This window comes from Corapipo altera, unplaced genomic scaffold (assembly GCF_003945725.1).
Source record: "Corapipo altera isolate COAL_440 unplaced genomic scaffold, ASM394572v1 92, whole genome shotgun sequence".
NCBI lineage: Eukaryota > Metazoa > Chordata > Aves > Passeriformes > Pipridae > Corapipo > Corapipo altera.
In genome coordinates this window covers 468,477-484,352 of record NW_020884994.1, presented here as the reverse complement: position 1 = coordinate 484,352, position 15,876 = coordinate 468,477, and the positions used below count along the sequence as shown (strand labels likewise).

The following is a 15,876-nucleotide window of genomic DNA, read 5'->3' as shown; positions in this document are numbered from 1 at the left end:
CAGTGGGTGGGCATGTGGCTTGCATTGGGACCCCATGAGCCAAAGCTCATCTCAGAGGTGCAAAAGACACTGCTACAGACCTGTAGCAAACCTCTGTGTGACAATCCTCTTGGTGTCAGGTGTGTGGGGGAGGTTGGTGCATCCTTGCTAGGAAGGTGCTTCTGGCTGAATAACCAACCACCCAGCTGATGACCCCAACTACCCTCGGCCCTGAGAGCACCTGACAAAGGTGCGTCCCTGAGCACGAACAGGGAGCTCAGCACAACCTTCTCAACGGGACCCGAGGCGCGGGCAGTGTGTGAGCGGGTACAAAGGCTCGGGCAGAGTGACACTGAGAGGGAAGGGGAAGGCACCGGAGGGGTGACTCTCCCCCTCCAGAGAGCCGATCTCGGGCCGTTTGCAGAGTCGGAGGCACGGAGCGCCGAGGCCGCCGAGCCGGGCAGGGCCGAGCCGGGCAGGACCGAGCCGGGCAGGGCCGCCCCTCCCGCGGGGCCGGACCCCGCCCGCGCTCCAATGGGCGCCGGGGCCGCCCCGCGCCCGCCCCGCCCATGGCTCTATAAGTGCGGGAGCGCCGCGGCGGTGCCGGGCCAGGCGAGCCCAGCCCAGCGGAGCCCGGACCAGCTGCCACGGGAGCCCCGGACCGGTGCGTACCGTGCGGGCAGTGCCCGGGGCCGTGCCGAGGGTCCCCGCCGAGGGTCCCCGCCGGACTCCCGCGGAGGGAGCGGAGCGGTGCCTTCCCCCCGGGCGGAGGTCGGGGCTCTCCGGGATCTCCCGTCGGAGCCGGCTCGGCGGGAGCGGGACGCGGTGTCGTCCCCGGGAACTGTTCCCGGAGCCGCTGTCGCCTCGCCGGGACCCGGAGCCATGGCCGAGCACATGATGATGCCCATGAGCCACGGGGGCACCGGCCTGCAGAGCTACCGCGTGGGGGTGAGCGGGCTACAGGGACCCCCGCAGCACGGGCAGCATGTGCTGCGGACGCTGCCCGCCGCCGCTCAGATGATGCCCTACGGGGGGGCCGGCATGGACGGGGCGATGAGGCCAAGACCCGGCCTCGGCGGACAGATGGGCCACCACCAGATGCAGAACGCGATGATGTTCAATGGACCGAGTCAGCAGCAGCAGTACATGGGGCCGGTGGGCACCCAGCAGCTCATGGCCAGCATGCACCTACAAAAACTCAACACCCAGTACCAGGGCCACCCGCTGGCCATGAGCAACGGGCCCATGGGAGCTGGTGCCCAGCAGTACAGAGTGGGGCCGGGCCAGCACCCGGGCATGCAGCACATGCCCTCGCCAGCGCTGACGTTGAATGTTATGGACACTGATCTCATAGATGAGGAGGTCTTGACATCCCTTGTCCTGGAACTGGGGTTGGACCGGATTCAGGAGCTGCCAGAGTTATTCTTGGGACAGAACGAGTTCGACTTCATTTCAGACTTTGTTAGCAAACAGCAACCTAGTGCCATCAGCTGCTGAGGGGCTTTGAGCTCCTCCTTGTGTCTTGGTGGCTTTGAGTTTGTTTCTAAATTCTTTCTTCACCTGCCATTCTCCTCCCTTCCCCTGCCTAGCCCTGTCCTGGATTCCTGCCCTCCCTGAAGGGACAATCATCGGACACTGGCTTGCAATGGATTGCTTTTCTCTTTTGTGTGGTTTTTCTGTGTGGGAGTTCCTGAAGAGGGGATGTTCACCCTAAACAGAGCAAGATCAGATCAAGAGCTCCTGCTGTAGAACTGCCTCTAAATGGCATTAACAGGATTTCTGGCTTAAGTAGAAATAATGGACTTATGACTTTCCACAGCTGGGCTTGGAGCACAAGAAGTAATGGGCAGCTGGCAGCCCTGCCGGGAGCTGGATTTGCTCAAGGATTCTGTGGTGCCAGTGGAGGTGAAGGATCCCAAGAGGGGATTGTCTCCCTGGTGCATGGTTTGAACCAGTTTCCCCTTGCAAACATGGGTGGGGTTAGCTATTTGTTGGGACGTTTTACTGTGGCAGTAAATACGTCTTCAGTCGTGTCTGTTCAGCTCGGGAAGGGGCACTTCCCCTCAGCAGGCTTCTTCTAACTCGGCAAAATAAAGTATGCCTTGGGGAAGGAAGGGTGTGTGTATGTGCCTAATGTTCATCTCCGTGGAACTTCGGATCTCCAACCTATACTGCTAATCAAGTGTAAAATTTACCAAGTGTTTGAGGTTGATTCAGGCATGAGGCTTAAAGCTGCAGTCTGGCTCCACTTTTTTCCACCTCTGAAACCAAATAAAGACCATGTAACTGTACACTCCAGTTCTAATCTTATTTATTTTCCTATGGTTATTTATTTGCAAGGGCTCCTTTTGTTATTTGGCTTTGGGACTGCTGGGAAAGATGCCTGGAGAGTACTGCAGCTTTAAGATGCTGGCTTAGGGAAAAGCAAGCCTGGGATAGTTTTCAAGCTGCTCTGCAGAATAGTCAATTCAACCCGAGATCCTTATGCTGAACGCACAGGACTGTAAATCCAACACCTTTCTGAATGTGATAAAGATGACTCGATTTCCAATTCCCTCGCTCAGAGAAGGCGAGATGTAAAAGCCGGCGGGGTTTGGTTTCCTGCGCTGTTTCCCGGCGCTGGGGAAGCTCCCGTGAGTTCTGGTTGCTGCTGCCCCCTGGTGCTGCCGGCCCTGGCACTCGGCGGGTCGGAATGTACGGATGGATTTGAGAATAAAAGCTGAAATATCTCCTGCGTGCTTTTGTTCAGTGCCCGTCTCCGGTCCGGTGTGGAGCACTGGGAGAAGTGTTGGCTTTGCTCCTGCCGCTGGGCTGTGGGTCCAGTCATTGTGTCCCCCACCTGCCACACAAGTTGGAAGGACTGTGTTTCTAGTTTAATGCTTGGACTAAATCTGTCCTTGAAGTGTGGCTGGGAGGATGAGATGCTTCTTCTCGGCATTGAGGGCAAATTCCAGATGTGGATGGTGTTGCTGTTGCAGGATGGCTGCTGTTGCTGGCTGAGCCGGGTCATAGAATCATAGAACGGATTGGGTTGAAAAGGACTTAAAGCTCATTTAAAGTTACTCAGCAAGTAGGTAGTGACTCCTTACACTGCTTCCAGACCAAGTGCAGCTCTGACAGCTGGGCCACAGCTCTGCTAGTTGCTCTCTGCTGCAGTTTTCTATACCACAAAGGCTCTAAAAATCAAGACAGCCTTCGCTCTCCTACTCTTCCAGGGCTAAGGTTTTATTTTCAAAGTGTTTCCAGCCAGTCCCTTTGAAGAGTTCAGGGATATTTCCATGTGTTTCTTTCCTGCCCTGTAGCAATGGAGCTGTGGATGCTGCTAGTGGAGTGGCTGCCCATACTTTGGATTGTCTGTCAGTGTCCCCTGGCCTTGTTCCTTGCTCAACTCAAGAGCAGTTGTTAAAGTCCTGTCCTTTTGGTGGTTATGCCTGGGCAGCCTGGAGAGCTGGTGTTGGCGTGGGAGAGCCCTGCTCAGGCTGTCAGCTCTGTAGCAATGGGCTGTTGGAGACCTGGAAGAGCTTTGTTGCCTCTGTGCAACTGCAGATTGTAGGTAAGCGTGAGGAGTTGGCAACCTCAGAGTAAAAGCTGAACCCCAAAATAAACAAGCTTGTTCTAGGTTGTCAGTTGTGGCTGTGGGCAGGGCCAGCTGTGTGAAACACACCATTGTGACCTGCAGTGTCCCAGCTACAAGTGGGAAGAGGTGTCCAGCCCACAGCTAAGGACTGTGCAATTTTCAGAGTAGGGGAACTGATAATACCAGAGATGTGGAGTCACAGAGGGAGGTCACAGTCAGGATTTCCTTGGGAGTCTGTCCCAGCAGGCTCAGCTGAGGTTATTTCAATGCTCCTCAGTTATGTCATGCATTCGTTTCCCCAAAAGACGCTGTTAACTGCGGTCAGTCTCTGATTTTCTAGATAACCCAGGCCAAAACCACTTATGATTTCTGCCAGAGGCCTATTGGCCTTGGTTGGACTAGACAAGTGCTGTGATCACCACCTTTCTAATGCTTTCTCAGTTTAGGTGCAGTTTGTGTCCTTCCACTTTGTGCTGCCAGCTCTGTGTGCCTGGTATCAGGCACAGAGTGACTGTTCCAGCAGCACCAGGTGCAGCTCAGAGGGCTCAGTTCTCCCTCCCCACCCAGCCGAACAGTGCCAAGTCCCCTGGCCAGGGGACTGACATGACACTGAGCAGAGGTGGCAGATGGCACAGTGGGGTGACCCAGCTACCTAGGCCTGCAGGGGAGTTTCTCAAAAATCACCAAAAATGTAAGAGCTAAGCTCTGCTTTTCCCATCCAGCTGACACTGACCTCTCCATCCCATCCTAGGCAGGAGGGCAGCAGGAGGACATCCCAAAGCTCTGGCAGGGGCTGCCAGGCACTGACAGTGCCCAGCACTGTGAGTGACAGCCCCTGTTGACTTGGGAGCTTTGCGGACACAAGAGAACTCCTTACGTGCAGAGCGTGTTTATAAGCACCTCTCCTCTGAGGTACTGGGAGATTCTTTTCTGTTTTGGGGAAGTAGGAAGGTTCTCCAACCCCACTGTCTAGTCCAGACAGGGTGGCTGGGACACACTACCCTGTCCCCTCAGCTAGACTGCATCTTCTGTAACACTCCAAATAGATTTTGTAGCTATTTGTGTAATGACCAGGGCTTGAGGCAGCCTCTGGGAGCATGTGAGTGCTGAAAGCACAGAAAGACAAGGCCTTTCTCCACATCCCTGTCTCTGACCACATGTGTTCTTGGGGTGATGAAGTTTGCCGATAGTGCAGGGTGATGCAGAGTTGCAAAGGTGAAAGTCTGGTACAGAGGTGGTGAATGATCTGCTAACAGTGAGTGCCTGGGCAATAAGATGAGCAATGGTTGGTAAATATGAAATGATGTTTGGAGGGTTGATCTTTTAAGACTTCACACAGTACTCTAAATTAGCTACAGCCACTCAGCAAAGATCGTAGTGTTACAATGAATGTTGCTATGAAAAATCCCAACTTGCTGCTCAGGGGGAGCCAGACAAACAGAGGGAAGGTTAGAAAATCATTAGAAGAGGAATGAAAAGTAAAATCAAACAGTGAATGCCCCAGTGCCCTGCAGTACTGATAGACAATTCAGCTGCATCCTGTGCACTGCCCATGCTGGTGAATTGTCCAAAATTCTGGTCTGTTTATAGAGAAATGACAATGTAAAACAAGAGAAACTGCAGAGAAAGAGGAAACAACTGAGGCAGAGTAATGTTTCTCCAAAGAAGGCACAGAATAGCCTATGACTCTTCAGTCTGGAAGAAGCTGGGTAAGAGAAGTTTATAACATAAGTGAAAGGGGAAGGTGACAGGGAATTATTTTCCCCAGGTGTGATGGGACATATCTGTTGATCTCTGCAAATTTAGGTTCCATGGGCCAGGATCAAAGCCAAGTGAACAGAGGTATCTCTGAGTGCAATGAGCTCACTGAGGCTCTTTCTGATAGCATGGGAGGTACGTGGACACTTGGGGATACCTGAACGTTTCTGTATGACCAAAAAGCACTGATCTGTGGCTCAAAGATCTCCTGAAGCAAAGATTCCTGACTCAGAAACAGACTTCTTTTTTTTTTTTAATTCATAGGTACATTTTACTTCAGCACTGTCTTGTGCCAATGAAATCCACAAGGGAGTAATCAAGCTCTTCATAAGAAGCTTTACCTCTGTAAGCTTCTCTGCATTTTAAACCTGCCACCCCCTCACTTTGCCAGGTATCCTCTACTTCCTAGTAATTTCTTGGTCATCTTCTCCATATCAGTAATGATTTCATAGCTCCCCAGATGTCCCCCCCTGAGTCTCCCCCCATTAAAGAATCACTTTGTGTCGCGGGTTGTTGTGATCCCCTTTTCCTGTCCTGTCTCTAGCTCTATGGGATGGGAGAGGGAACAGCACTGGTTTAAGCTGTAGATGTGTCATGGATTTCTCCAATGCTATAATTAGGTCTGATTGTTCTATATTTCAAACATCCATCAGAGAACCACAGAAGCATTTAGACTGGAAGGGATCTTTGGAGGTCTCTCAGTCCAATTTCCTGTTCCACGCAGGACTGCATTCAAAGGCAGGGCAGGCAGCCCAGAGCCTTGTCCAGGCAGATTTTGAAAATTTGAGAGGACAGAATTTCTCTGGACCTCTGTTTCAGTGTGCTTGTTTTTTCTGCACTGCTCTTATTTCTTTCCAAATCTCTCCCTTTCACTTGGTTGCTGGCTGACACAGGCAATGACCTACTATTTTCAAAGACCTGTGTGCAGAGACTCCAGATATCTCTCCCAAGGGATAATATTCTACTGTAGCTGTGTTTGCATGTGCTGGCAGGGTTCTCTCTCACTCTTGGCCTAGGAGATGGTGTGTGGCCACCTCCACATCTAAAATACAAGAGCGAGTTTTACCCAAATACCCGGTTCCTAAAAACTGTACCCCAATGGTCCCTTGGTTCTCCCACCAGCTCAGACGCCTCCTGGGGCCATCCTGGGTAAAGACCTTCTCCCACCCACTGCAGCTGCCAACGTGCACACACCGAGGCCACCCTGCCATGGGACATTCCTCCCTCTCTGCTGCCCGTGAGTAACATACTGTTCCTCCTTGAGCCTTCCCTCAGTGAACCTTCCTCCCTGTACCCCTCCAGCCCAGCCACATTGGCTTCTTCCTGTGAGATCCTGGATGCCTTCCATCGTATAACATGTGTGAGGGACAAGCAGTCACACCTGAGACTTTCAGGGTGATACTCTCCTGAGCTCAAGGCTGGATTTCTGCTCCTCCATGCTGCCAGGCTTCTTCATCTTGGGACCTCACAGGTTCTGCATCCCCGTCTCCTCAGGCCTTCAGAAAAGCCTGTTTGAGTTTCCTCAAGCAGGGGTAAGCTTCGTTCTGCTTCTCTGCAGCACATTTCTGGGGGTAGTTTGTTCCTACTGAAAACAACCATAGCAAGAATAGTTTGCTCTTGAGACATCTTGACTTTGCTCATGAGTCCTCTGGACTACCAGAGCAGTGAGGAAAAAAGGAGAGTTTACAATTTTCCTCACCCCCAAACTCCAAAACACTGTTACTAAGAAATATTCAGTCAAATGGCTTTCATATTCTTAGCTACCACACAACCATCTCAGATGTGGTTTTCTCCTGTAGCCACACTGGAAATGCTAGTCAAATATTGATGACTTGTAAAAATAAAACTGTGGCTATGTCTGGTGTTATCCTGTGCAGTTCCCAAACCAAGCACTTGCTTCAAATACAAACTGGCTGCTAAGGACACCCCTCACACAAACATCGGCAGTGGGGTTCCATGGAATGCTCTGCACATCAGCTCCAATCTTGACTTACAGGTCTTTCCTTATATCCCAGCACTTCTCCTGGGGTACATGGCAAGAGGCAGAGCTAGGTATCAGCTCCCAGGGAAAGCATTACTCCACCACCTCCAACTCCATCACACTCTGTGTTCGGACAGTGCTGAGCCTTTGATTATTGCCTGTTACCACAAGCTCCCAGGTTGGAGGCCCTTGAGGATGCCAGTGTGGAGTATTCACAGGGGAGATCCCTGCTTTGTTGAACCCAAGCCCCTGCAGTAGGGATTTCCAGGAGCTTCCACGTGTGCCTGCATTAATGGGGATTAGGGAAAGTAGCTCTTTGCCAAATCCAAGTGATATTCCAGAGACAAAAGATTAAGCCTATAGTAAAAGCTTTGCAAGTGACTGCTTTTTCAAGCATCTGATCCCAACTTAATTCCCAGATCAGTCTTTGCCCTGAAGGAGAGGGAAAATGGAGGATCTGCACCTTGAGCCTCTGATAATGTGCTGCTGATTGGAAAGCCCTGGGTTACATTGCGGTCCATCTCAGCAGCATTTGCATTCTGAGGAGCTCTTCTGGGGCACTTAGTTGCTCATGGCACTTTACAACACTCCTGATTTTCAGATGCTGGTCACAGTCTGCCGTTCGGTTGCTTCATAGTTGCTACACCAAGGTATGGACCAAGTCCTGTTTTTCCTGTTTCAACTGTAAATACAAAAGTCAGTTGATTGCAAGGCATTGTAGTGAGTTGAGGAAACTTTTGACAAGTCAGCCCAGTCCCGCGTCAGTTGTATGTGTGCACCTCAGAGGCAGTGGGACCTTTTCATGTGCAGGGGCTGTGCTGCATCCTGCAGCCTCTGGATCAACGGTTATTTCTTTTCCAGATTTGCCAAAAATATCATCGAGTTCACATTTCCAGGGAATTCTGCAAGTTCAGTCTGCTACAAACATTCATGACCTGCTCATGACCACTGGAATACCAGGGGGTGAAGAGACCTCAATTCAACAGTTGTCTGATCTCCCACGCTGTTGGCCCTGAGCCATGGTCCACCCTCACTGCTTCAGCCATGTTTGGTGTGCAGAGTCCCATGGAAATCTGGCTCTCCCTGCACAGCTGGAGAGCTGTGTGTCTCCTCATCCTCTCCCCATCCCTCTGCACACCTCTGCCTTTCTCAAACAGCACAAGACAAACCCCAGAAGGGGAGAGAGGGTTTTATTTAAATATGTAATTAAATTCTTTAATTCTCAGCCAAACTCCTGTGCCAGAGGTTTTGCCAGGCACACTGATCTTCTGCACCAGAGCCAAAACCAAAAGTCACCACATCCCTAGAGGTGGGAAAATCTGGGTGATGATGCTGTGCTGTACTGCAAGCACTGCCAAGTGCAAACCTGGTTTGCAAAGTGGGCACAGCTAGGATAGGGAAGGAACAGTAGTTTTAACAACTAAACATAGCCCTAGCTTCCTCAGAGTTTCTGGCAGGGTTCAAAAGATAATCCCAGTGTCCCCAGAGAAGGATGAGCTGCCCACAGAGCCACTGGCCTGCCAGGGCAAGATGAGGGGAGGGAGGCAGAGAGCTGCCCAGCATCCCAACACAAACAAACTGGGTAAAATCTGAAGAAAGGCCTCTCATGGAGATGAGGTTTGAATGTCCCAATTTCTCTCCTTTATCAGGTGTTGGGAGGAATGGGTTAAACGCAGAAGATTGGTGAGCAGGATTGTAAGTGCTCAAGTGACCTTGCAGCTGAAAATAACCCTTGATAAAGCAGCATGAGCAGCAGACCAGTCTTCTTCCAGCATGGACAGTTTGTGTACCTCTGCCCGGGTGTTGCTTCGGGAATCCCTGGGATAGCAAGGTAATGGAAATAAACTTGCTCTTTGTGCTTGAGCTGTGGGTTTGTGGCTGTCCCAGCTGCCTGCCTGTGCTGACTCACAACAGGGAAGCAAAGATAGTCAAGGCCCCAGTGCTGTCTTTTATGCATCTTGGAGCAGCCAAATCCCAGCTCAAGGGTGTGCATGCAGTGAACATTGCACTGTTCAACAGCTTGGAAAGATATGGCTACGAGTGCTGCTGATTTCTGCCCATACACCACAGAGATCAGCCGCCTTGGACAAGCACAACTGTGTTACACATTAAAGGCATGACTGCCACAAATAACCAATTTCTCCCACAAAGCCTTTGGAAGAATCCAGGACTGTGAACTGTACTGACTTCATAGCCGAGGGGTTTGGGGATGAATTAGGTACTCGCTGGAGTTTGGTATCTCCACAGAGTTATTACAAGCTGTCGGTACTGGAGCGTGCCCCCAGCAGATGGGCAGCAAGACCTGCTCTATTCACTCCTGTCTGAATGACCTCTGGGTGAGCTCAAGGCATCGAAAAGAAAGCTTCAAAAGTCCCTGCCCCCCTGCAAGGGAAGGCTCTGCACCACAGGCTGTTTATAAATAGCCAGTTTCAGGAAAAGGCCCTTTCCGTTCTGGTGTCAGTATGCTGTAAAGAATAAACAGCTTTCAGAGCTGAAAAAAACCCTCCCTATCTTCTCATGCAAAACCTGCATCTGGCTCCATGTGCTCAGCAAGCTCCAGCACTCAGGGTATGGCTGGGGTCCCCTTGGCCAGCAGGGAGGCAGACAGGGAACCCTGAGGCACGTCCTCCACAGAAATGTTTGTGGCGGTTTTGACGTGGCCACCAGGCAGAAGGCAAGCTCATTAATGCAGGATGTGCAATCAGGGCCCTCATTTCTTCACTGCTGACCTGGGTTACCCAGGATCTCAGAAGAACAAGAGGGATTGAGCATGCTGGAATAGTGCCCACAGAGTGAGGGCACAGCCTCTCATTGAAGGACATTACAGCACTTCCACAAATCACCTGAGCTGGACCACCAGCAAAAATATATGGTATCCCAGGTGAAAAACAGGTGAATTCTCTTCCAGTGTGAGACTGGCAACAACAGAGCTGGGAGCAGTGGAAGAGAGCCTGCAGCTTCTGCTTGGAGCACTGGGCAGCTCAGCCCAGCAGTGCCACACAGGAACTTCTTTGTGGACTCAGTCTAAGTCAAAGTAGCTCTCAGAACTCTCTCTGGAGTGCTGGCATTTGCTGGAAAGCACACCCTGACTTTTCTTTTTGTCTTCATCCCTGGAAACCCAGGACTACTCTGATGCTCAGTGGAAAGGTGTTGGAAGTGGAATAGGAGGGGGTTGCCATTGGTAGGGTGGAGGGGAGGAAAAGCCCTGCAGATAGGTGGGTCCAGTTCCATGGCAGGGCCTTGAACTCAGCTCTTTGGAGTAGCCACTGTAAAGCAGAGAAGAGTAGGGACAGAGTGAGAGCAGCTTGTTCTGCCCATCCCTGCATGGCTGTCCCCAAATGAGGAGGGATGCTCAAGTGCTGGGGACTGATTGCCTGGGGGGCCATCGGTGGGGACAGCAACGCCCTGGCACGGGCACCGCTTATCAGCCTTGGTGCTGACAGAGCCAGCGAGGGCAGGAAGGGTCCCCAGCACCGCCCGGGACCAGCCGGGAGCTCCCACGGGGAGCTGCTGCCCCCTCGCGGCAGCGGGCGAGAAACGCCGCCCAGCCCGGCCCCGGCGCGGCGGGAGAGGCGTGCGGGGCGATGGATGTGGAGCTCTGGGAGCTGCGTGCGGGGCGATGGATGTGGAGCTCTGGGAGCTGCGTGCGGGGTGATGGGTGTGGGGTGCTGGGAGCTGGCTGCCGGGTGATGGGTGCAGGGTGCTCGGAACTGTGTGCGGGGTGATGGATGTGGAGCTCTGGGAGCTGCGTGCGGGGTGCAGGGTGTGAGGTGCTGGGAGCTGGCTGCCGGGTGATGGGTGTGGAGCTCTGGGAGCTGCGTGCGGGGTGCGGGGTCATGGGCGTGGAGTGCGGAGTGATGAGTGAGGGGTGCAAGGCACGGGAGGCTCTGGGGTTCCCACCGCTGGGGTCCCTTCTTAGAAGCGGGTGCTGGCCCTGTCCTTCCCGCAGCCGTGCTGTTTGCTCCAGAGACAGGCATGTGTGGCGTGGGCTCTGTGTAATGGCTGTGACAACTTCACGCTGCGCACCCTCAGAACACGGAGCAAGGAGCCAGAATCCCGGGAATCCTCCTTCTCACTTGAAGCAGAACACACAGTAGGCACACCAGCCATGGGGATCCCCTTCTCAGCTATTGCTGTCACTTCTGCAAAACTCCTTTCCTGCCCACGAGCTCCCCATGTCCCATTTTGCCGCTTTCACTTGTGTCTCAGGAGGTGTGAGTGCGACTCCCAGAGAGGAATCTGAGTGGGCAGACAGGAAAGTTTCCTAAATGCATTGGAGTCACACAGACCACCAGGCTCTGCCCCAGGCTCTGTACCTGCACCAGCACTTCATGACTGGGACTTCCCACCATGCCAAACTACTTAACAATTGCTTTCTCAGGCTTGTGTCCTGGATCCAGGGAAGCTGGACATGCCAGGGACTGGCAGCATGGCCCAGCCACTACAGTTGCACAGTACCAAATTCATGCACCTGCTGTCAGAAAATTACTGGTATTTTGTCTAAATCAGAACTTTAGGTGACACAAGTTTCCTTTCCACCTCTCTCACCTACTTTCTGTGCAGTCTTGGACAAATCTTTTAATGTCCCCTCCGTTCCAGTTTCCTGTCTGGTCCATGATGCTGAGTCCATGTGTCAAGAAAGCCTTGTGATCATTGTCCCTGTATTCAGGTAACACAGGTTTGTAGCGCCCACTGTTGTACCCAGGAGCATCCTTCTCCTAAAATCTCTTCTGCAGCCACACACTAGAAGCTCTACAGACTCCCAAAATCCTGCATCATCTGGCAATACAGATACCTACTGACCATGTCCCCAGGGCAGGTACACAGAAAGTGTCTGGCAGCAGGAAGTCTGAGGTCTGCCAAATCCACTGCGCTGTCCACACCAGCAGCCACAACCAGATGCTCCAGCCAGAAGCAGCAGTGATTTGCCACGAGACACATCTTGTGAGAGCCAGGGCTTCAATGTGTGCAGCACAGTGGCCCTTTGAAAGGTGTTGAAAGGCCCCCTGAGATTATCTCTTGCTCTCTTTGTCATCCCATCCTTTTACTGAGCATCCCCCCGTGACTTCCCACAGCAGTGGGTTCCATTGGCCGATCACATGAATTGGTTTGAATTTCCATCAAATAGCACCTTGTTCTTGGTTCAAAACAAAATAAAGATGCTGCTCAAAAAATTCTTGTTGACAGTTTTTCCAGCCCACTGTCCTACCTGCTTCCCAGCCCCAGGACTGGAGCTCTGCAGAGACAGATGCACTGCACCAGGATCGCACACTCCCCTGAGCTCTCAGGTATCTCCCACCTCCCTGATGCAGTTGTTGTCCAGTCTGTGCAAGGTTTTTCCATACCAGGAACTTTGCTGACTTTAAAGTGAATTGTGACTTGAAAGAAAATGTTTTTGGCTTGTCCTGCCTCAGCTGTATCACATCATCGTCTGCTTTTCATTGGCTGACTATGGAAATCTGGGTCTTGTCCCTCGTTTACTGTTGCCACGTACAATCTATAGCCTTATTTTGAAACCATTTAGGACATTTAGCACCTTGCAGCCCACCAGCACACAGGCCGTCTCTGATTATAGTACCTGATCGCTGGAAAATAAAACAGCAAATTAATGCCCAGTGAGCAGGGAGTTTTTCCTGAAGAGTGGGAAAATGCCAAAATAATCTCACTCAGATGCTCAGTTCCTCAAAGCCTTTCCCTTCCTGATCAACACTGTCGTGGCCTCTCCTGAAATCAATCACAGCCAACAAGCTTAATTTCTGCCTGGTGTGGAGCCTAGTTATTGCTGTAAGCTGCTTTTTTCATCCTACCTGGTCAGGGGGATCTTTTAACTCAGAGGGGTACAAATAGGGCATGTCATTTGAAAACACAGCAGAAACACAGGTCATACTTAGCATACCCAAGCAGGAGTGAGTGCACGATGCCTCAGGGGGTTTCCAGGACTTCCCAGCCTCACTATTCTTTATTTCTCAGATTCCAGGCTCTCCAATATTGAGCCTCCATGACCAGCCAGAGAGAACTTCCACTCGGCCATGTGCTGCTTCCCACTGCTGACTGGGAGCAGTAAGTAGCAATTATGTGAAAAGTACCTCCAGAGAAGAAATGATACTGACAGGCAGCGCTTTCAACACTTCCTTTCCTGCCAAACATTGTTGTGTTCACTAGGAATGCACATCTGTGGTCTCAGACCAAAACCAGTAGGCAGAACTGCAGCTTGCCAGCCTTCCAGGCATCACCTTGCTTGTCATGACCCACAGTGCTGCTTTACTTGCAGTTTCCTTCTCTGTGCTTCCAAATCTTCCTTTGAACTGACAGGTCTGTAGTGCATTTAACCAAGCAGACATATTCTGTTTCCCTCTCCAGGGATGACTCCAAATTAGATTTATCTCTGAGAAGTTCTTTGAAGACTGCCATGAACAGGCATTACAGGCACTCTGGACCTGCTAGTTGTTTTCTTCCATGATTGGATTTAGGTTATGAAGAAGAAAGATCCCAAATTCATGCCAGCAGCACGCAAGCTGGTGACTCCTGTTATGGTAACACAGTGCAGGCAGCTGTGTGTGATCCAGCCTGTCCTTCCTCACCTCACATGTTTGTGCTCTCACTGTCACCCTCTGTTGCTCCCCATGACAGTTTCTTGCGGGAGAAATCTACCACTGAGAAAGGACTAACCTCTCTTGGAGGGCTGGAGTTTTTTTAGGTACCTCTAGAAAGTAGGATGAATTCCCACTGCTGGGAGAAGAATTCCCACCGTCGGCAGAAGAACAGCACAGGTGCAATCCCAAAGGGATTGTGAAGCGGCGAGCACAGATGAAGGACTTGCACATCACCCTGAACTGTGTGCGCCACAAGCTGCCTTACACCTGAGAGGTGACCCCTGTGATCTGTGAGTCATTCTTCTACTCCTCATTTGGTCTGCAGGATTCATTTCTCTTTAGCTGGTCCCATTTCACTGAAGAAGTGTGAGAAAGAAGACACTGGCAATTCTGCATTTAAAGAATTGATTCTTCAAACACTGAATAAATTCCCCAACTTAAAACCACTGTAAATTTTTTTCTTACAACCAAGCTTTACTTTTTCTACAGGGATGGACAGAACTGGAGCTGGGGGATCCAGGGACACAACACAGATTGATTTTGCAGTCTAACAGTTATGCCTGATGTTGATGTATGTGTGTAGAGTGGGAAATAGCCAGCAGGAACACTGAGCTGAGTTCCCTTCCTCCCCCCCATTGTGTGCAGTGAAATCATGACCCAGACATTTCCTTCTTTTGGAATCGACATCTTTATTGGTCTTCCCTAAAAAGCCCCATCAAACCCCAACTCCCAGCACACAAAAGCAGCTAGAGAAGACACTGACACTGTTCAACCAGACACTACCGTGTGTAAATTATCAGGCCAGAAACTTCCACAATAAAGCACGTCCATCTTCAAGTGACTGGCTTTTTTCTGTCACCCCTTCTGAGCTGACACTGAAAACGCAGAACAAAAGAGAAAGAATAATATCTCTTCTTGTCTCAGGTGAGTGTTGTTATTCTTCAAAGCAAGGGAGGGAGTGTGGGATTTTATCACCACAAACATGCCACACTAACACAGACAGTCTTTCACAGGAACAGCTCATCCAGGAGAACATACTGTACATCCACCTGCAGCCAAACAACTCCAGCCTCATTATGGATCTTCAGGAAACATGAATTCAATGCAACCAAGACAGGGATCGGGATTTTCACAGTAGCCTTCTGTCAAAATACAAAGAAAACCCTTTTAAAGTGCTGTTTCTTTTCTTTAAAGTGTATTTTCATCTTCTGACAATGGTTTGCTTATTTTGTGTATGTAAGAGTCCAAATTGCTTGGACTCTGCTACTGCAGTCCAACACCCCATATGTTTGCTTTACTTACATTTATTTTACAAAGCCTTTTTTAGAAATATAGTTTTTGAGAGATGAGGGTATTTCTCCTAGAATACTTATGAAGCTGAAAAGCAAGTTCCAGTTTGTTAATGCAGGTTCTAGTTTGTTAATGTCTTAAACAGATTAAAAAGCAGCGCATCATTAAAATGTGTAGTACCATTAGTTGGAATTTACTACATTCTATTTCAAATTAGTTTCTGTCACAAATGGTGCCCTCTCTACTGCTGGCCTTCTTTTTCAGAAGCCCTTTTTGTGCTCACCAAAGATTTGATGACTGTGAACAAGTGTTTTAACAGTTTGGGACCTGCAAATATTTGCCTCCAGGCTGCTTCAAGCAAACCATGTCAAACCAACTTCAACAAACTGCTCACATGCATTAAGTTGAATAAATATCTATTTAAAGAGTCCCAGAATGGTATGGGTTGGAAGGAACCTTAAAGATCACCTTGTTCCACCCCCTGCCATGGGCAGGGACACCTCCCACTAGCCCAGGTTGCTCCAAGCCCCATTCAGCCTGGCCTTGGACACTTCCAGGGATGGGGCAGCCACAGCTTCTCTGGGCAACCTGTGCCAGGGCCTCCCCACCCTCACAAGGAAGAATTTCTTCCCAAAATCCCTTCTAATCCTGCCCTCTGGGAGTGGGAAGTCATTCCTTCTTGTCCTATCACTCCATGT

At 50.8% G+C, this 15,876-nt stretch overlaps 1 protein-coding gene and 1 long non-coding RNA gene across 2 annotated transcripts; one reads left to right on the top strand and one right to left on the bottom strand.

Moving 5' to 3' along the window:
* Positions 1-599: 599 nt before the first annotated feature.
* Positions 600-2,708, top strand: CITED4 (Cbp/p300 interacting transactivator with Glu/Asp rich carboxy-terminal domain 4). Its single transcript, XM_027666528.1, has one exon. It carries the CDS (start codon positions 862-864, stop codon positions 1,474-1,476), a length of 615 nt encoding a protein of 204 aa, XP_027522329.1. The 5' UTR covers positions 600-861; the 3' UTR covers positions 1,477-2,708.
* An 11,852-nt stretch (positions 2,709-14,560) lies between these two features.
* Positions 14,561-15,701, bottom strand: LOC113958357. Its single transcript, XR_003531494.1, has 2 exons — positions 14,884-15,701; positions 14,561-14,763 (listed from the first exon to the last, which is right to left on the bottom strand). It is a non-coding gene; the product is annotated as an uncharacterized LOC113958357 (long non-coding RNA).
* Positions 15,702-15,876: the final 175 nt, after the last annotated feature.